General features: G+C 36.4%; 1 protein-coding gene across 9 annotated transcripts in view; it reads left to right on the top strand.

Annotated features, from left to right (window-relative positions):
* Positions 1-20,560, top strand: part of ATP13A3 (ATPase 13A3) — a 108,123-nt gene that overhangs the window by 62,310 nt on the left and 25,253 nt on the right. For all 9 annotated transcript variants that reach the window (XM_039478666.2, XM_074404746.1, XM_074404743.1 and 6 more), the window contains 17 exons: positions 255-434; positions 579-736; positions 1,479-1,667; positions 3,629-3,690; positions 7,223-7,373; positions 10,000-10,116; positions 11,242-11,259; positions 11,352-11,505; positions 11,601-11,721; positions 14,841-14,965; positions 16,833-17,008; positions 17,483-17,605; positions 17,688-17,767; positions 18,388-18,430; positions 18,522-18,631; positions 18,911-19,007; positions 20,020-20,092. In XM_039478666.2, the coding sequence (XP_039334600.1) occupies positions 255-434; positions 579-736; positions 1,479-1,667; positions 3,629-3,690; positions 7,223-7,373; positions 10,000-10,116; positions 11,242-11,259; positions 11,352-11,505; positions 11,601-11,721; positions 14,841-14,965; positions 16,833-17,008; positions 17,483-17,605; positions 17,688-17,767; positions 18,388-18,430; positions 18,522-18,631; positions 18,911-19,007; positions 20,020-20,092 (1,977 nt within the window). The remainder of the gene's footprint in view (positions 1-254; positions 435-578; positions 737-1,478; positions 1,668-3,628; positions 3,691-7,222; positions 7,374-9,999; positions 10,117-11,241; positions 11,260-11,351; positions 11,506-11,600; positions 11,722-14,840; positions 14,966-16,832; positions 17,009-17,482; positions 17,606-17,687; positions 17,768-18,387; positions 18,431-18,521; positions 18,632-18,910; positions 19,008-20,019; positions 20,093-20,560) is intronic.

Here is a 20,560-nt window from a genome sequence, read left to right as displayed (position 1 = left end):
ACACAGCTGTTTCTAAGTATAAGCAAATACCTTTGAGCCACCAATAGCTTTCTGGAATTATTGTGGGAGATAATATTTGATACTTCTATGTGAGGAAATTGGCAGACAAAAAATTAAGCCCTTATCCACATACACAACTCTTAATGATTCAAGTATGGTAGCATTTAAAATATTTAACAATTTAATATTTTTTGATGTTTGATACTGATTCCTGTGCTTTTGTTTAATAGTTTGTTAACTTTTTTTTTTTAAAGGAGAAAGTGTTCCAGTGACAAAGACTAATTTGCCAAATCCTTCAGTGGATGTGAAAGGAAAAGGAGATGAATTATATAATCCAGAAACACATAAACGACATACTTTGTTTTGTGGAACAACTGTTATTCAGACTCGTTTCTACACCGGAGAACTCGTCAAAGCCATAGTTGTTAGAACAGGTGGGAAACATCTTAATTAATCTCTTATTGCATATTTCAGCATGTTCGATACTTACTGAATGTTTAAAAAGAGATTCTGTTTTGGGAGATAATTCTCATTTTCTTTTAAAAATATAAATGATTCTCTTTTTTTTTTTTTGAAAGGATTTAATACTTCCAAAGGACAGCTGGTTCGTTCCATATTGTATCCCAAACCAACTGATTTTAAACTCTACAGAGATGCCTACTTGTTTCTACTATGTCTTGTAGCAGTTGCTGGCATTGGGTTTATCTACACTATTGTTAATAGCATTTTAAATGAGGTATGTAAGTGGGACTCTTAATAGGGTTTGAACCTCAATTATTTATCACATGCAGCTGTTGAGGATTTGAAATGTGACTGGTGAGACTGAGGAACTAAACTTTAAGGCTAATTTAATTTTAATTAATTTAATGCTAATAAAGTCATGAGACTAGTAGCTATTACATTAGAAAGCCCAGCTACAGAACATTTCCATTGTAAACGACATTTCTTTTGGATGGCTCTGGTTTAGATGGTCTTTTACTTGGTCTTGTGAGTTAATTAAAAAAAAAAAAAAAAAAAACCCACATACTTACCAAAAGCTTTATTTTCTCTTTTTTACCTCTGAGATGTAATATACAGAGTTAAAATGATTTTTGATTATAAGGCACTGGTTGTCAGAAGTCGCGACTGGCACAGTAAGGTGTGTGTGTGTGTGTGTGTGTGTGTGTGAGTGAGTGATGCGTCAATAGCTGATGAAGCTTGTTGACTGGCTTTGAAGTGTGTCATGTGTGAAGTATGCAGGGCTATGAAAATGAGAAGTTTCTTTTAAAAGCAGCTGTCATTCTGTAATCCATTGAGCTTTTTTATTTTGCAGAAATATCTAAAGAAAAAAATTATAAATGGTTAATAGATATGTATATACATACACATACATGAAATAGACAATTGAAAATGACTTACAGGTTTTCACTAAAGAAATACTCATATTAAATTAGTAAATAATATGGGGGGTTTGACATTTATTTTTGTGTTAATTGTAGGTAGAAGTTGGGATAATAATTATTGAGTCTCTTGATATTATTACAATTACCGTGCCACCTGCACTTCCTGCTGCAATGACTGCTGGTATTGTGTATGCTCAGAGAAGACTGAAAAAAATCGGTATTTTCTGTATCAGTCCCCAAAGAATAAATATTTGTGGACAGCTGAATCTTGTTTGCTTTGATAAGGTTGGTTCAGTTTCATAGTTACTTTCAAAGGTTACTTTGTAGCTTTTAAATGTTTAGATCAGTATTTTTAAATTTTCTTTGTCAACAAATTTGCGCATCTTCTGTCATGTTCCTCTAATTTTCCTTTTCCACAGCTTATCCGGTATATGCATTATTTTTATATACCCTGAGTTGTCACTTAACATTAATGATAGGTTCTTGGAGAACACAACTTTAAATGAAATGAAACCAGTTTTACCATAGGCTCATTGATACAAACGAGATTTAAGTTCTTATGCCATATTTTGGTCACAGAAATATCACCGAATTTCTAAATAAGGATCTAAGACACTTCTGATATTAATCGTTGAAATAAATATGAGCTATACATTCATTTAAGAAAGAAAAAAAAACAAGTAAGATAATTATTTACCTGATTGTTTTATTTCAGGCTTATGGGTAGTGAGAGCCTGTCTCACAACTGGGGAAACAAGGCAGGAGCCGGCCCTGGACAGGATGCCATTGTATCACAGAGTGCAGTCGTACTCGCTCAGACTGGGGCCATTCAAATGTGCTCGTTCACTTAACTTGCGTAGCTTTGAATGTGGGAGGAAAACGAAGTACCTGGAGTGAAATCCATGCAGACAGGAAGAGAACATGCAAATTTCATGTAGATAGTGTTCTCTGCTGGGCATCAGCACTCCCCACCACTGCCTCCCATCAAAGTTACAAAAAAGACTAACAAAACAAGGTTATTTGAGGACGTGCTTTATTTCTTATTTTCTCACTTTTTAATACTTTGGATATTGCTTATTTGCTCAAAGCTGCAGTTAATTTGATTATATCCAGAATTAGGCCCAGTAGTATTAATAGCAGTAGTAGTAAAGATTACTTGATCTTTAATGTTTTTAGATAGTAATTCTTATTTAATACAGTAGGCTCCATACATATATATTTTTTATGATTTTATTGCTTTTAAGTGTGTATGTTTAGTGTTTGCTGTATGATATTACTGAATATGTTTCAGAATTATGAAGGTCATGGATTTTATGTCAAAATGACAAATTATGTACCTGTGTGACGTATATCTTGCCTCTTAGGTTTCTCCTTTCCTGAGCTGGAATTAGTTTTTTTAAAAGTTTTCTGAGAATTAAACTTTGACCAAAAAAACCTCCTATCAAACTCTTCTGGGTAACTGATATGATATGAATTTGATTTTTGTGCATTTCATTATTACAGAAAAAAAATGTGAAACATTCTGTTAAAAAAATGTCACTTTTGGTATTATTTCAGTATCACACATTATTTTACCCATAACCACCTCAGTATATATCTAGAGGACATTTAAAATGCCACTATCACGTTTACCAGAATTTGTAATTCCTTAGTTTTTTTAATATCCAGTTGGGATTTCCTCAAATCTCCAATTTTTACTAACTGATTTTTCATTCAAAATCCAAAGAGAGATTACATTGCTTACAATTAACATGTAACAATTGCCTTTACTTACCCTTTATCCCCAATTATTTTGTTGAAGAAACCAGGCCATTTACCTTGTGGGTTTGGCCAGTTGATTCCTTCTGATATATTTTAACTTCTTCCTGGCTCTCCCTATACAGTAATCCTTCATTCCTTGATAGGCATCCTTTATTATTGATCAGATAGGATAACTAGTGCATCTTTCCACTGATTTTTTTTTTTTTTTGATAGTATGAGCACGTAAATATATGCCCCCTCCCCTTACGTAGAAGACTTGTAAGCATTGTTAGCACCCCTTTTCCCACTTGAACCGTATGTCCTAGAAGCCATTCTGTATCAGTATACAGAGATCTTGCCTGTTTCTTTTTTTAGCTCTGTAGAACTCCATTATGTTACATATAGTATAGTTTCTTATGCTATGTGGTTGTTTTTTTATTTTTATTTTATTAATTTTTTTTTGAGGCATTATCCATACTTTGTGCATTTGTGCTTTGTTTTTTTAGACTGGAACTCTAACTGAAGATGGTTTAGATCTTTGGGGGATTCAACGAGTGGAAAATACACGGTAAATACTAGTTAGACTTGATAGATTATTTTAAATAAATATTTTGACATGTGCAACATTCAAACATAGAGGAAGTAATATAACAGACAACTATGTACCTGCACCAGGAATGAACAGTGGACGTGTTACTGTATTTGCTTCAGATCTCTTCCTTTAGAAGATTACGATATTATAGAAATTACCAAAGTCTCACTCTGTCCCTTCTCCAGTTCCTACTGGCATTCTGAAATTATTTTTTGCATATTCTATTTTTTTACTGCATATAAATCTATAAATCAGTATCCATGAATGATATACTGTACTTACGTGTTACTACTTTTTCCCTCCTCTCCAAACCTTGTTTTCAAGAATTATCCATGTTGATATGTACAGATCTAATTTATTTAACTGCTCTGTCTTATTCCATTGTATGATTAAACCTTGTCTGTTCTTCTACTAAGGGACAAGTCTCTTTTTTCTCTGCACTGTTACAAATAGTGCTGCAGTTAAAACTCTTACACACAACTCCTTGTAGGCATGTGGCTGAGTTTCAGTAAGCTAGATCCCTATAAACATAAATGCTGGGTCATAGCATGGGCACAGCTTCAGCTTACTTACACTTTCTCCGTCAGTGGATAAAGGTCTTTTTGCTCCACATTCTTGCCAAACTTAATATTGTCAGACATGTAATTTTTGCCATATGGATGCATATGAGTATTACATTGTGGTTTTATTTACATTCTTCTCATTACTTACAAAATTGAGCATCTTTTCACATTTTTGGAGGGAGGGTCATTTAGAATTCTTCTGTGTGTTTATATCCTCATTTTTCTAATGTGTTGTGAAGTCTGTCTTATGCATTTGTTAGACATCTTTTTTATTTTCTGGATAGTAATTGTTTTCAATACCATGTATTGAAAATGTGTCCCATTAGTCTCTGGCTCATCTCTTTACTTCTGTTTCTGTCGCTTGTTGAAGATGTTTTACTCCTGAGTTTTATGTATGTTGTTTTTCCCCCTCAAAAGTCTGCTAAATTTTGGTTTACATAGTTTGAGAGACAGTATTGTTTGGCTAATGTAATTTCAAGAGTTGTTATATCTTGCAAAATAGGATGTCACATTGTGACCTTTTTTATCCCTAGTAATGCATGTTGTCTTAAATTCTCTTTTGTTGTACATTTATATAGCTCCACACCAGCTTTCTTTTGTCTAATGTTTGCCTAGTATGTGTTTTGCCACCTGTTTACTCGGTCTTTTTGTGCCGTGATGATCATATTTATTCAGACATGTTTGAAATTATTTCTACCAGTGCTCCCGTAATTTATATGCACATTTTCACATTCTCATTTTTTTCTCATTTTCTCAGTTTATACATCTTAATCGTATACTGCTTGTTCTTACATTATCAATATTTATACTTAGGGTATAAAGTTCGTGGGTGTCAATACTGCCTTTTAACCATCGCTCCTCCGCAAAACAAACCTATGGATTGTAAAATACTTTTGGTTATTCCCCTTCTTTCTTATATGTATTTGTTGTGTAATATTTTATTATTATGATTTTGGTCTTAGTTTGCATGCTTAGATTTCCTAGGTGTACAAATAACCGTTGCATCTTGTATAAATTGCTGTCTTCTGTAACTACATTCGTTCACTTTGTTTCACTGTCACTCTTTCTTTTTAACTGAAAGCAAGTTTATTAAAGTAAAGGAATAAAGAATGGCTACTCCATAGGCAGAGCAGCCCACTGTCACTCTCGGGTGGTGGTGTAACTGCAGATTTCTAGGTTTGATGCTTGTGTTCTCTCAATACTATGAAGGTGTTATTTCTTTTCTCTTAATACCTTTTCTTAGTTGGTAATGATAAATGTTAGCCTCTTTAGTAATCTTTTTTCTCTCTGGTTGCTTGAAGAATATTTCTTCACTTTTAATTTCTGCAGATTCGCCGTGATATTTTTATTTGTTTGTACAGGGTTCATGTTGCTTCCTGATTTCATGCATTCATATTTTTCATAAATTCTGGAAAATATTCCGGACTCTCTTACTTCGATTATGGATCTTTTCCTTGTGCTTTGTTTTCTCTCCATCTGAACCACGTGTTGGACAAGACAGTTTACTCGGTTCTTTCCAAGTCTGCTCCCACCCACCTCTCACATCTACAGTGTCTTACTCTTTTTCTAAGTCTAATTTAAAAATGTCCTTTTTGTATTCGTTCAGATTTGCCATTCTGTTATCTTAAACTTAGGGAATTCTTTTATTTTTTATTTTTTAATTTTAAAAATAGAGATAGGTGTCTGCTATATTTCCCAGGCTGGTTTTGAACTCCTGGCTTTAAATGATCCTCCTGCCTCAGCCTCCCAAAATGCTGGGATGACAAGCATTAGCCATTGTGCCTGGCCAAATTTATGGGATTCTAATTCTGTCTTTGTTATGTCTCTCGACACTTGGTGAATTGTTTGCTAGGGCATTTTTTTTTTTTTTTTTGAGACGGAGTTTCGCTCTTGTTACCCAGGCTGGAGTGCAATGACGCGATCTCGGCTCACCGCAACCTCCGCCTCCTGGGTTCAGGCAATTCTCCTGCCTCAGCCTCCTGAGTAGCTGGAATTACAGGCATGCACCACCATGCCCAGCTAATTTTTGTATTTTTAGTAGAGACGGCGTTTCAGCATGTTGACCAGGATGGTCTCGATCTCTTGACCTCGTGATCCACCCGCCTTCGGCCTTCCACAAGTGCTGGGATTACAGGCGTGAGCCACCGCGCCCGGCATGGACTCATTCTTAACTGAATTTTTCTTTGAGCTCCCCTCTGGAGAAGTTTAGACTTTGCTTGGCTAAGAGCCCCAGTGGTACTCAGTGGTGTCGTACAAGCTTTAACTGACCTCCTGTGTTTCAATCCCTGGCTCTGCTACTTAACGGGCTATGCAACCTTGGACAGTTACTTAACCTCCCTCCTTCAGTTTTCTCATTCATAATGGGGACAATGAAACACCTTTGTATGGTGTGAGGATAATGAGTCTATATATATAAAGTTATTAGAATAATGCCTTGTGCATATTGAACATTATACAGATATTAGCTATTTTCTTGGACTTTGGGTGAGGAAAAAGACAATCTTATTCATAGTTAATGCCTATAGATCTGTGGGTGAATTTTTTCTTATCTGCCCTTTTCCTAAGACCATGTAGCTCTTCAAAAGTACTGGCTTTCCTGAGTCAGAGGGATCCTTTTAGTACCAGCTCCCTACTTTGCATGGGGCCAGACTTTGTTTCCTGTTCTTTTGTGGTTATTAAATCCCAAGTTCTTAGTTTACTGAGATGGCCTCCTCCCTTCCTCTCCCCCAGTAGCCATAGCATCAGCTCAAGTTCACACTCCTCTGGTTTTCTTGTCCCTCTGTTTCTGGCACTTGACAATTTCTCTTTCTTAGGAGCTCAGTTTGGGATTGAAAAGATATATATGTTTTGTTTTTTTTTTAAATCACAAAACCAGAAAAGCCCTGTTAAAATATTATCTTGAATCTTAGGCTTTATGAAACTAATTCACTATATCTTCTGCTTAGATTTCTTTTACCAGAAGAGAATGTGTGCAATGAGATGTTGGTAAAATCCCAGTTTGTTGCTTGTATGGCTACTTGTCATTCACTTACAAAAATTGAAGGAGTGCTTTCTGGTGATCCACTTGATTTGAAAATGTTCGAAGCCATCGGATGGGTAAGTCAGATATTTTAAAATACAAATAACTTTAGGAAAATAATAGTAAAAATTAAATTACCTCATGGAAGGATTATTTCTGCTTTTTGTTTTAATGACAGTCTATCTCGTACCCTAAAAGGAACTATATGATTTCTAAAGATAAATCACTGGAGAAATATTTTAAAAATCGTGCAAAAGTAACTTTTAGTTAACCCATTTTATACAACACCTTTATTAGAGGCTGACCAGCCCAGGTTCCTGCTTTCTGTGTAAGATAAACCAGGGTTCAGCAACTTGGGGCTGTAGGCCAGAAGCCAGTAAGATGATCTTCACTGACATAATTTCTTGGCCACAGGCAAAGGAGTGTAAAGTCCTATGTCTTCATTGTTCTTTTTTGCCATTTACTGTGTCCACACACGTGCACATGTTTTTGTTTGTTTATAAATTCCTTCTATTTTTGCCATTGGTAATTTTAATTTCTAAGTGCCTGCTTATGTTCTCTGGTTGTTACCATTTTACAGCATTCAGTTCTTCTTTATTTTATTTACTTACTTTTTTGAGATGGAGTCTTGCTCTGCTGCCCAGGCTGGAGTGCAGTGGCACAATTTCGGCTCACTGCAACCTCCTCCTCCTGGGTTCAAGTGATTCTTCTGCCTCAGCCTCCCAAGTAGCTGGGACTACAGGTGCGTGCCACCATGCCCAGCTGTTTTTTATATTTTTAGTAGAGATGGGGTTTCACCCTATTAGCCAGGCTAGTCTCAAACTCCTGACCTCATGATCCACCCGCCTCGACCTCCTGAAGTGTTGGGATTACAGGCGTGAGCCACTGCACCCGGCCTTCAGTTCTTTTATAAGTACAAAGACAGTTCAATTTTAGAATTCTATTCGGGCTTCTGAATTATTTATTTTCTCTGGAGTTAGGGTCCTCTCTGGCCCCTGCCCCATGCTTGGTGTCTCTCTTTCATGCTTTTGGTTTTTGTTGTGCATCTGGATGGCACTTTTTAAATATAAAAATGAAGATCTGATTTGGTAATTCTGTATAGCTGCAGTGAGCTACTTAGAATTTTACCCTTGCCCCCATATGTATGTTAGTGTTTCCGAGAAGTGTCTGAGCAGGAAGGCTTGTTGCCGGGGGAGGTGGGGGATGGTGCTTGCTGTGTGTCTGAGAGTGGGGTCTTATAAACAGGGTTCTTCAAGTTTCAAAGGAATAGTTGCAGTTAGTCTTTCTGTTGCTCTCCTCACCCCTTCTCACCACGCTTGCACATGTGGTGCTTTGTATTCTGGAATCCTTGCCCTCATGTTAGCAGCGTTTACTCCTGTCAGACATACAGTTTACATCTCTGGAGGAGGACTCTCTGGTTTTTTGTTTGGCTTTCTTTCGCTCAGCGATTCTGGCTGCTAAATGTTCCTGTCTCACCTGGTGTTGTGTTTGTTCTGGGCTACTGTTTCCCTCGCCTTTATATCCTTCTGTAGGTTTCAGTTTGCCCTTTGTTTACATATTTGAAATCCCTTCCTTCAGGTTTGCTTTCTGTTTACATTTACAGCATCCTTCCTCCCTTCTTCCCTGCCTTCCCACCTCCCTCCCTCCCTCCCCACATTTTGAAAGGGAGGAAGGGGGGACTGAATAAATGCTCCATCTGCCAACCACTGAAAGTCCAGGGTAAACACTCTTGAAATTTAATTCCGTAAAGAAGGCCTCACATCATTTATAGAGAGTATAACAAAAATGGGCTGATTTATCTTTCTTCTGTAAGCTTTCTCCAACTGAATAGATTTTTCAGTAGAGTTTAATGTTCAGTGTTTGTGGATCTTCAAAAAAATTAAGAAAATTTGTATAATGCCGTATTTTATTGGCCCTGAGTTGCTTTGATACTTGATTCTACCAGAGCTTACTTATCAATGAAATGGTTTCACCTAGCCAGTCACAGCTGTGACGTGATGCGACTTATGTCGTATGAGATGCATTCCAATTTCAGAGATGTTAAGGTATGAGAAAAGCTGTCTTAGAATTGTACAAAATTGTCTCATTTTTCACAATTCCCTATCATTTTCTCATTGATTGATCCCTCCAGTTACAGTGTCTTGTATGTGTGTTTAATGTTTTTCTTTGAACATTTTTCATCAAAAAAGGTTTTTTTAAAAAAGTAGTAGCTTAACTAGAAGTATTCAAGCTGAAAAACTCTTAAACTCTTATCTTTGTACTTCAGCTGTTCTTGACGCAGTGGTTCTGTTAACCACTCCTGAGCTCTGTGTACTTTTGAATCACTTCTTATTAGCAGAAAGGAATCACTGGATAAGACTGAAAATTCTGGGGACCGCAAGAACCTTTTGTTTTCTGCAGAGCTAGTGTCCAGGCCCAAGTTTTAGGGGTGAAGTGAGAGAAGTTTCTATTTCTTCTGCTTCTGACCCTGAATGAAGCAACCCTTCTTCTATTGGTTGCTGGGTATCTAACTCACCAGCTTTGTTGATATTTTCTTTTACTTATGTTAGTGATCCAGTAGTGCTCATTTGTTCCTTGGACGTAATTTTTTTAAAAAATTACTGAAGATGGCCATAATGTTCCATTTAAAAATGGAACCATGAATTCAATTTTATGAAGCAGTGCTTGAATGTTTTTCTTGTTGTTGTTGTTTTTTTCCCCCAGATTCTGGAAGAAGCAACTGAAGAAGAAACAGCACTTCATAATCGGATTATGCCCACAGTGGTTCGTCCTCCCAAACAGTTGCTTCCTGAATCTACCCCTGCAGGAAACCAAGAAATGGTAAGAAATCACTTAAAGCTAGATAAAACTGTTGTTGCTTACTTATGTTTGTTTTTTAATTTTTATTTTTTATAGAGACAGGGTTTTGCTATGTTGCCCAGGCTGGTCTCAAACTCCTGGGCTCAAGTGATCCTCCCACCTTGGCCTCCCCAAGTGCTGGGATTACAGGTGTGAGCCACTGTACCCAGCCTGCTTACTTTCATTTAATTCTCATTTTGAAATGTTGGTAGAAGAGAAAGGCACAAGTCCTTTCTTTAACTCTTATACTGATATTTGAATATTTTAACTGCATTTTTCAGAAACTATACCTCTAGTGTGTTGTACACATTTTTTAAAAAAGGTTGAGATTTAATTCTCAGTACTATCACTTTCTTTCCTATTTACTGAGCAGCTTAGAGCCTTGTGATTTATACAGATGGTGGTTAATCCTCTTATATTGCGTCTGTATTCCTAGAATTTAATAAAAAAGTATATATGAAAGGCTTTACTTTCAGGTGAATTTTTAAATATATTCTCCTTAGTTTATTATTATTTTTTGAGATGGAGTCTCGCTCTGTCACCCAAACTGGAGTGCAGTGGTGAGATCTTAGCCCACTGCAACCTCAGCCTCCCAGGTTCAAGCGATCTCTCACCTCAGCCTCCTGAGTAGCTGGGATTACAGGCACGCACCACCGTGCCTGGCTAATTTTTATATTTTTACTAGAGACAGGGTTTCGCCATGTTGACCAGTCTGGTCTTGAACTCCTGCCCTCACGTGGTCCGCCCACCTGGGCCTCCAAAATTGCTGGGATTACAAGTGTGAGCTACTGTGCCTGACCAGTTTATTTTTTAATAAGGGTTGCAAACAAGTGATGTGTACACTTTTTTGCACCCCTTAGTTTATTTTAGTATTTTAAAATGTTAATATTTTCAGGATAGCAGAACATTTGAAAATATTTAAGAACATGCTTTTTAAAAATGGGAAGTAGTGTGTATAGAAGGAATCTTGAATCTAGACTTTGAAAAACAGTTGTTGTTTTTTTTTTTCCAAATAATGTTTTTTGGAAGCTTAGTAAACTTTTTCTAACTTTAGTGTGTTAATAGAGTTAATCTGTACTATTTCTTCTTGTTTTGTTTCGTTTTTAGGAGCTGTTTGAACTTCCAGTAAGTGAAGAATATTTACTTGTTCCCTAAGTATATTTGTTTTTATTCTTTAAGGATAATAAGTGCTTTGTGCATCTTTTGAAATTATATAGGCTATTTATGAAATAGGAATTGTGCGCCAGTTTCCATTTTCCTCTGCTTTGCAACGTATGAGTGTGGTTGCAAGGGTGCTAGGGGATAAGAAAATGGATGCCTACATGAAAGGAGCGCCTGAGGTCATTGCCAGTCTTTGTAAACCTGAAACAGGTAAGCAAATATCTATGCTTTGGATAAAATTCTGGTATTTGTGTCAACTTGTATTAGCAATTTTAACAATGAAATTTACTTTTTCTTTTAAAAAGTTCCCGTTGATTTTCAAAAAGTTTTGGAAGACTTCACTAAACAGGGCTTCCGTGTGATTGCTCTTGCACACAGAAAGTTGGAGTCAAAACTGACATGGCATAAAGTGCAGAACATTAGCAGGTAAGATTGAACAGCTTTCCTACACAGGTTTTCCAGTCATAATCATTTATGTTTATATCAGTCATATACAGTCATTTGCATGTAATTGAGTATTTATTGAATATTGAATGTGTGAAAAATATGTAGTACTGTTTTAGGTGATTGAAGTAAAAGTACATTTTCCCCACTGCCTAATTTCCTTTCATTCTGGGTTGGTTGGTTTGGTTTTGGTTTTTTTTTTTTTGTTGTTGTTTTTTTTTTTTTTTGAGAGACAGTCTCACCCTGTACCCAGGCTGGAGTGCAGTGGTGCAGTCTCTGCCTCCCAGGTTCAAGCGATTCTTGTGCCTCCTCCTCCCAAGTAGTTAGGATTATAAGCATGTGTCACTGTGCCCAACTAATTTTTATATTTTTAGTAGAGACGGGGTTTTTGGCGTGTTGGCCAGGCTGGCCTCAAACTCCTGGTCTTAAGTGATCATTCTGTATTGACTGTTTACCTGTGTTTTCTTACGTTATTGTAATACCATATGTTTTTTACTTAGAGGCCTTTGAAACTATTTTCAATTTGTTAAATATTTATTGTGTGCCCACTATGTGTCAGGCACATTCCAAGAATAGTAAATGTAATTTTATGGAAGTTAATTTTCTCCAGTTGATCTTCTCACTTTTGCCCAGAGGTTGGATCTAATTTGATCAGAATATAATGTTGAGTCCTAGTAACTAAGCTTCTCCCACGCCACTTGTTTCCAAATCCCCGATACGTCCCCGTTCCCCTCTTGTCAAATGACATCACCAGTGTCACATTCAAGGATTGTCACTTTTACTGTAACTGATACAGACCTACCTTTCAGGATAGCATTTTTGTTTAGGAATATTTCGTGATGTACCTAGCAGTTTGTAAGTAGAAAGGAGTATCACTTGGCTGTCCTGCTAATTCTGCCTATTTGGCGGAGGTGGTCTAAACATGAGTTTGTTTGTTTTTTTTTAAAGAAAAACCTCTACCCAAATTATGTGATGCACATGCATGTGAGGAACCACAAATGTGTATAATATATCCTAATTCCCACTAAGGACACGTTGGTCTCTTCTTAGTTTATAGCTTCATACTAGCAGGGTGCTAGGGGGTAAGACAATGGATGCCTTTTGCTGTTTTCCCCCTTAAAAACGAATTAATTGAATTGTCAATAGTTCTTGAGACTGTCATCTTCAGACATCCTTCCCTGCCACTGGATTGCCTTTTCCTTGTGCTGAGAACACTCTGTCCCTCCTTGTTAACTTTCCTCTCTCTCTCTACTCCGTTTCTTTACCCTTCCACCGAGACCACCTCTGTGTTCCTATTCCACCTTGTAGGAACAGATTTTAGCATTTCCCTTATAGCTTAAGCTTTTATATCTTGAATATTGGACTATTCACTAACTAGAGGGTAAGATTTCCATGACCTATATCATTTATATGCTATAGAGAGAGTTAGGAGACCAGCTGAAGCCAGAAACTCGTGCCTGAAGGAAAATGGCATAGTACTTTTGACACAGTAGCTTCACATTGATAGAGCTTTGTGCTTTGAAATACCATTTCAGGTTTCAAGGCTTTTTCCTGCTGTTACCACCAGCAGTTTCATTTATATTAATGTTCTCAACTATTCTCTAATGTTCTTACCACCCATTGTTAGAAATTATGTGTTTCAAAAGGTTTTAGGTTTCATAGGTGTATACTTCAAGCAGCTTTTATTGGAATTTTATTAGAAAAATCATTTGATTCCAAGTCTGAAATTCTAGTCTCTGACCTTAGGTCCTCTTCCTTCCCCATTGAGCAAAAAATTTCTATGATAAAATTAAGGTAGGTTGAGGTGTTTGTGGTTTGTTCGTTTCTTTTGAGATAGGGTCTCTCTTTGTTGCTTAGGCTGGAGTGCAGTAGAACAAACATGTCTCACTGCAGACTTGACCTCCTGGGCTCAAGCGATCCTCATGCCTTTTTTTTTTTTTTTTTTTTTTTTTTTGAGACGGAGTTTCGCTCTTGTTACCCAGGCTGGAGTGCAATGGCGCGATCTCGGCTCACCGCAACCTCTGCCTCCTGGGTTCAGGCAATTCTCCTGCCTCAGCCTCCTGAGTAGCTGGGATTACAGGCACGCACCACCATGCCCAGCTAATTTTTTGTATTTTTAGTAGAGACCGGGTTTCACTATGTTGACCAGGATGGTCTCGATCTCTTGACCTCGTGATCCACCCGCCTTGGCCTCCCAAAGTGCTGGGATTACAGGCTTGAGCCACCGCGCCCGGCCGATCCTCATGCCTTAAGCCTTCCTAGTAGTGGGACTACAAAGCCTTCCTAGTAGTGGGACTACAGGCACATGCCACCATGCCCAGCTGATTGTTTTTTCATTTTTTATAGAGACGGGGGTCTCACTATGCTGCCCAGGCTGGCCTCAAACTCCTGAGCTCAAGCAGTTCTCCTATTTCAGCCTCTTACACTGCTAGGATTACAGGCATGAGCTACCATCCTAACCTGAGATTTCTTAAGAATGTGGCTATCACTGAACAGACTTCTTCTCTTTTATAGTGCTAAAGCCTATATTATTTTTGTGTGCATCTCTTTGGTTGCATGTCTCTTTCCCCACCCAAGTTTCTTGAGAGTAGAGACCATCCCTTTTTGTCTTTAACCTCCTAATGACTAGCACAGTGCCTGCTCTATTATAAATACTTAGTTATTTAAAGAGTAACATCCTGATAACTATATTAGTAATATTTTCAAAGACCCATCTCTGGGTCCCCAAGTTGATCTGTATTGATTGTGCTTGAGTCACAGTTTTTCCTGTTTCACTTAACATTTTAAATTAGGATATGTTGTAGAGGGCAGTAAAGAATAGATTTATGCTTACACATTTTTGGTTAGAGCACAATGTGAATGTTCCTTAGTACTGGAATTGTTTAGTAACATATATTTCCAAATGGTTATTATATAGAGATATTGAACTCCTGAACACACGTGGTTTATTCAGCATATAAAAATGTTAATAGATAGCTTTTTAAAATTGCTTTATAACTTAGACATTTTTAAGTACTTAGATATTTTAAATTAAGTGTGTATACATAAATTGCTTACTCTCTTGACTAAACCATTATGTGTTAAAACTGCTTTTTCTGCAGAGATGCAATCGAAAACAACATGGATTTTATGGGATTAATTATAATGCAAAACAAATTAAAGCAAGAAACCCCTGCAGTACTTGAAGATTTGCATAAAGCCAACATTCGCACTGTCATGGTCACAGGTTAGACTTTATAAAAGAACACAGAAAAAAATTGAGTGTGGCAGAGTTCAAGTTATGTAATATTGAGGGATATCAGTTATAAAATCATGTATTATATAGTGGCTCCAACCTGCGTTCTCTTTTAGCTCTTCATATTTTCCCAAGTGCAAGGTAACCTTGTGGTATTATTTTTGACGTTTAGCAAATACTGTTTATAGAAAGTATAGTAAAATATTAAAAGTACACTGTAAAAATGTACACTAGGCTCCTTTTTGTCTCTTTCTTTTATATATTTCTTGTAGTACTTATTGTACCTTGTGTTATTTGTAGATTTGTTTTCTCTACTAGAGTGTTAGATTCTTGGGTGGGTGCGGTGGCTCGTACCTGTAATCCCAGCACTTTGGGAGGCCGAGCCAGGCGAATCACCTGAGGTCAGGAGTTTGAGACCAGCCTGACCAACATGGAGAAATCCCGTCTCTACAAATTTTGTGTTTGTAAAAATAGAAAATTAGCTGGGCATGATGGTACATGCCTGTAATTCCAGCTACTTGGGAGGCTGAGGCAGGAGAATCACTTGAATCCAGGAGGTGGAGGTTGCAGTGAGCTGAGAATGCACCATAGCACTACATCCTGGGCAACAAGAGCGAAACCCCATTTTCAAAAAAAAAAAAAAAAAAAAAAAAGGGGGGGATTCTTGAGAGTTAGGAATACATTTTACTCGTTTTGAGGTCCTTTGGAATTTTTAGAACTGTCAGGTACATAGAAAATGATTAATAGATATTTGACAGAAGTACATTTTTATATGTAAGATATTGTTTATTACTCTAGCTTGAATTCTAGCAAAATAGCCCTTTTTTTTTTTTTCTAGCACATCTAAGGGATTCTCCTGGTATTACTATACTGTTAATAATATTACATAACTCTTATTCCTTAGCTGTGTGAAATTGTGGTAGCTCTTTTTTTTTCTTTAGCAGATAATTAGATTTAAGATACTTTATGGTACTTACGTGTTCAGTAAGACTAATATGGAGAAAGTCTGTATACCTTTTTGTGTTTTAGACTCTGGGATCTATCTAATAGCATGCTTTTACCATGTAACTCAAGGTAACTAAGTCTGTTAGCATCCCAGTAATTCTTAGTTCTTATGTCTCCTCTGTCAAGGCACTTTTCACCTGTACCTCATCATCCTCTTTTTCTTTTTTTCCCCCTTGCCAGAGTATGGCTTTGTGTATCTAAGGTCGTAGGAAGATATTCTTGGAAATAGTATGTGGGAATTGAGGAAAGAAATACCTCCGTCTTCTGGTAGCTTCTTTTGGTAGCAGTGGAATCCGCAAACCTTTGCCTGCTTCTTCTTTAATATCCCATCCTTGCTGCTTTTCTGTTCTTTCTTCTCATGACTGACAAGTTGTCTCGATTCTCATTTCCACCTATCCCTATTACCTTTCTTAACTTTTTGTTTCATATAATCTTGCTTTTGCAACTCACCCTTTTCTATGGTATGGTGCTTGTGTTCTTGCATAGACCACTAGTCATTGCAAAGTTATTTGGATAAATATCTGTTGAGCCACCTGCTCTGTGTGTAGCACTGTTCCAGGTATGGTGTGGATACAAATAGTGCATGACTGGAAAAGATTGAGAATTGTATTTGGCTTCAAACATTGTGGGTGAGACGTTTTCTTTAGCATATACGAGCTTGCATTATTTGAGGCTGCTTTTGATAAGTATGCTCCAGTTTTGTTATTTTTAAACTCTAAAGGAAAGGACTATAGATTATTTTTATTCTGGCAGCACAGTCAGGGAGACTGTAGTAGATTCTCAGCAAGTGCTTGTTTGATACGTTCACGTTTTCGTTTTAATTTTAATACATTTAAAATATTTTTAAAATTAGGTGACAACATGTTGACTGCTGTCTCTGTGGCCAGAGACTGTGGAATGATTCTACCTCAGGATAAAGTGATTATTGCTGAAGCGTTACCTCCAAAGGATGGGAAGGTTGCCAAAATAAATTGGCATTATGCAGACTCCCTCACACAGTGCCGTCATTCATCAGCAATTGACTCAGAGGTAATGTCAAGTATTAATTGTCCCTTTTGAAGTTTGTTGGTTTACATTTAGTCTGTGATGCATTAAAACACAGTAAAGCAAAAACTAAATGAAAACAGAAGTCTGGGCTATTTTTTCAGAGATGACATTTCACTGGGACTGGTGCAGACCCAGAAATCTCAGTGTTCAAAATCTGATATATAGCCAGAGGTGAGAAGCATAGTTTTAAAGTATAAGAATTCCAAATGTTTATTGTACTCTTCACGTAACTAGTGGTAAAAGATGTAGGTGGTCCATCATGCTCAGTTCATGCATCGTTTCAAATTGAGGCTCATATTTAATTGAGTTTCTTCTTACTTTGAATAAATGTCAGGCTTTCGTTGTATTGTGTAACATGTCAAATGAAGAATTCAGTTTTAGAACAAATATGTTTAAAATAGAATTGTTTTACCTGGTTTGGCTGTCTAAATAATGTTCCCAATGTCTCATACACAGGATATTCCAGTTAAATTGGTCCATGATAGCTTAGAGGATCTTCAAATGACTCGTTACCATTTTGCAATGAATGGAAAATCATTTTCAGTGATACTGGAGCACTTTCAAGACCTTGTTCCTAAGGTACGTAATTTGGGTGTATGTATATATTCACATGAATACATTGTGAACAATATTTTTAAGAAATTTACATGATTTTTTCCAGTTGATGTTGCATGGCACCGTGTTTGCTCGTATGGCACCTGATCAGAAAACACAGTTGATAGAAGCATTGCAAAATGTTGAGTAAGTATTGGTGTCTTTTTTTGATGAATTATGGTTTCATTTCAGCATCAGAAAAATAATTTTTATATGTTTCTTACACTAATATTTCATATTTTTATATATATAATTGTGATCTGTAAGATACACGAAAACTTTAAGTGCCTCTTTAAAAGAGGCTCAGATACTTAAGCTTAAGTGAAATATCCAGGTACTACCTATGACTTCATTCTTTCTTTCAGGTGTTCTATCTTGATAGAATTGACTATATAATTTTAGTAAAGAGTCGTGTTTCATGTTATTAAGGGAGCATTTTTTGCTGATAACTTTAAAAGTAGTTATACTAAAGACTGTAGGCACAAGCGCTTTGCTCTAAAAATTAGGAAATGGAGACACCAAAATGATTTGACAATAATGTGACAGAAATAGGGCAATAACCTCGGTCATTTCACTTGCAGTCTGGTGCTATGTGCAAAGCAGCACACAGTATAATGTGTCCAATATCATGAAAAGATTCATTAGTTTCACTGGGGGAATCTTGGTGTGTTAGTGCTTTATACTATTGTAATAGAAAAATCTTAGTAAGTTAAATGTTTTGTAGTTTAAGAAATTAATTAAAACCTTAACATTGTTTTGTTTCTTAGTTATTTTGTTGGGATGTGTGGTGATGGCGCAAATGATTGTGGTGTAAGTATAGTTTCTGTGATTCACTTTTGTAGCTCTTACTGTAGCCTAAATCATATTCATTAAACTTAACCAGTTTTCTTAATATTATTAGGCTTTGAAGAGGGCACACGGAGGCATTTCCTTATCAGAGCTTGAAGCTTCGGTGGCATCTCCCTTTACCTCTAAAACTCCTAGTATTTCCTGTGTGCCAAACCTTATCAGGTAATACAAATTAAAATTATTCTTGTCCCTTTTTATCTTGCTCTAGTAATACAGAAGAGAAAATTGTCATAAAACGTAATGTGAATTTGTTTAATATTAGCAGATTAGCATATTTGAGCTGTAACTTCTTAGTAACTGATTACTACTCCTCATTTGGTGATGAAGCACTTTGTTGTAGCCGTTGAATGTTGACATTCATCTGTCAAGATAAAATTGTGGTTTGGAAAAGGAGTTGAAAATGCCTTTATTCATATGCCAACATTTAATTTCTTTTCACAGGGAAGGCCGTGCTGCTTTAATAACTTCCTTCTGTGTGTTTAAATTTATGGCATTGTACAGCATTATCCAGTACTTCAGTGTTACTCTCCTGTATTCTGTGAGTATTAACATTGTGCACAGGGATAACACTTAATGTGCACAGTAAATTAGGATGTTGAGCATATATGTTTGATTTTGAATGCATCCATTAGTAATTGAGTTTATGTGAGCAGTACCTATAAATTGACCTTCAGTTCACTGTGTTTGAATAGCAGATTGAAAGTTAGAATGAGAGAAGATGTTTCAACAGTGGTTTGTTGAATTTGGAGAATGGTTTGCATTTGGAGAAAAAGTATAAATAGCGATGCCCACAGGTACCCTATCAGATTTTATAATCAAAGTGTTCGGACATCCTAAAGACTCATGCTGACACTGTCTCATTTTACCATTTGTAGAAAGTATCAGAAGGGATGGTATTAGATATTAAGGAAACTTCAAGATACAGATTTACAAGGTTGAATATTTTCAGTAAATGTTTGTGTTTTCTTTTTGCCAAAAAACTTTTTAGAGGTTTTTATTGAACATAAATTTTTTTTTTTTTTTTTTTTTTTTTGAGGCAGAATCTTGCTCTGTTGCTAGGCTGGTGTGCAGTGGTGCTATCTTGGCTCACTGCAACCTCTGCCTCCCAGGTTCAAGTGATTCTCCTGCCTAAGCTTCCAAGTAGCTGGGACTACAGGCACACACCACCATGCCCAGCTAATTTTTGTATTTTTAGTAGAGACAGGGTTTCACCATGTTGGCCAGGATGGTCTTGATCTCTTGACCTCGTGATCTACCCACTTCGGCCTCCCATAGTGCTGGGATTACACACGTCTGCCACTGCTTCTGGCCTGTTGAATGAATTTTAAGAAGATGCCTTTTATACTAATGTACTAAACCAAATCTTTGTAAATGTATGTTATATTTAATTAATTTCAAAGATACATACATATATTTCAATTTTTAAGCAGGTCCAAGTGTCATTTTTAAGTTGTCATTACTGGGAAATTCAAATTATTAATAAAGCCTGGGGACAATGCTATAAAAATAGTTCCTGAAAACTAATAATGTTTTTAAAATTACTTCTGTAGATCTTAAGTAACCTAGGAGACTTCCAGTTTCTCTTCATTGATCTGGCAATCATTTTGGTAGTGGTATTTACAAGTGAGTATTTTGCTTTGTTATTAATCTTTAAAGTATATGAAATTGTGATGTGACTTATTAGACTTTGGTAAATTTACATTGACAGTTGTAACATAGCTCACACTTCTCCAGATGCCTTGTAAATATATTATTTTATTGCCAGTTGTTTACATCTTGCTCCATTTATTTTATTGTTCTATTTTTTTCCTGAAATATTTGAAAATAAGTTTGGAGTCATTGCCTCTGGCAATTTAAGTATTTTTTCTAAAAGCAAAACCATTCTTTTATATAACTAAATACAGTTGTAAAGATCAGGAAATTTTAACATTAATATGATATTATCTGGTCCAAAACTCATATCCAAGATTTGTCATTTGTCTCAATAATGCCCTTGTTGCCTATTTTCCCCTAGTCTCCTAGATTAGAACCAGGATGTAATCCAGGTCCACACATTTCATTTAGCTACCATGTCTTTTTAGTCTTCTTTAA

This window comes from Saimiri boliviensis, chromosome 8 (genome assembly GCF_048565385.1).
Source record: "Saimiri boliviensis isolate mSaiBol1 chromosome 8, mSaiBol1.pri, whole genome shotgun sequence".
In the NCBI taxonomy this organism is placed as follows: Eukaryota; Metazoa; Chordata; class Mammalia; order Primates; family Cebidae; genus Saimiri; species Saimiri boliviensis.
Note: the sequence above shows the minus strand (reverse complement) of the source record. Positions and strands in the feature narration are given on the sequence as shown.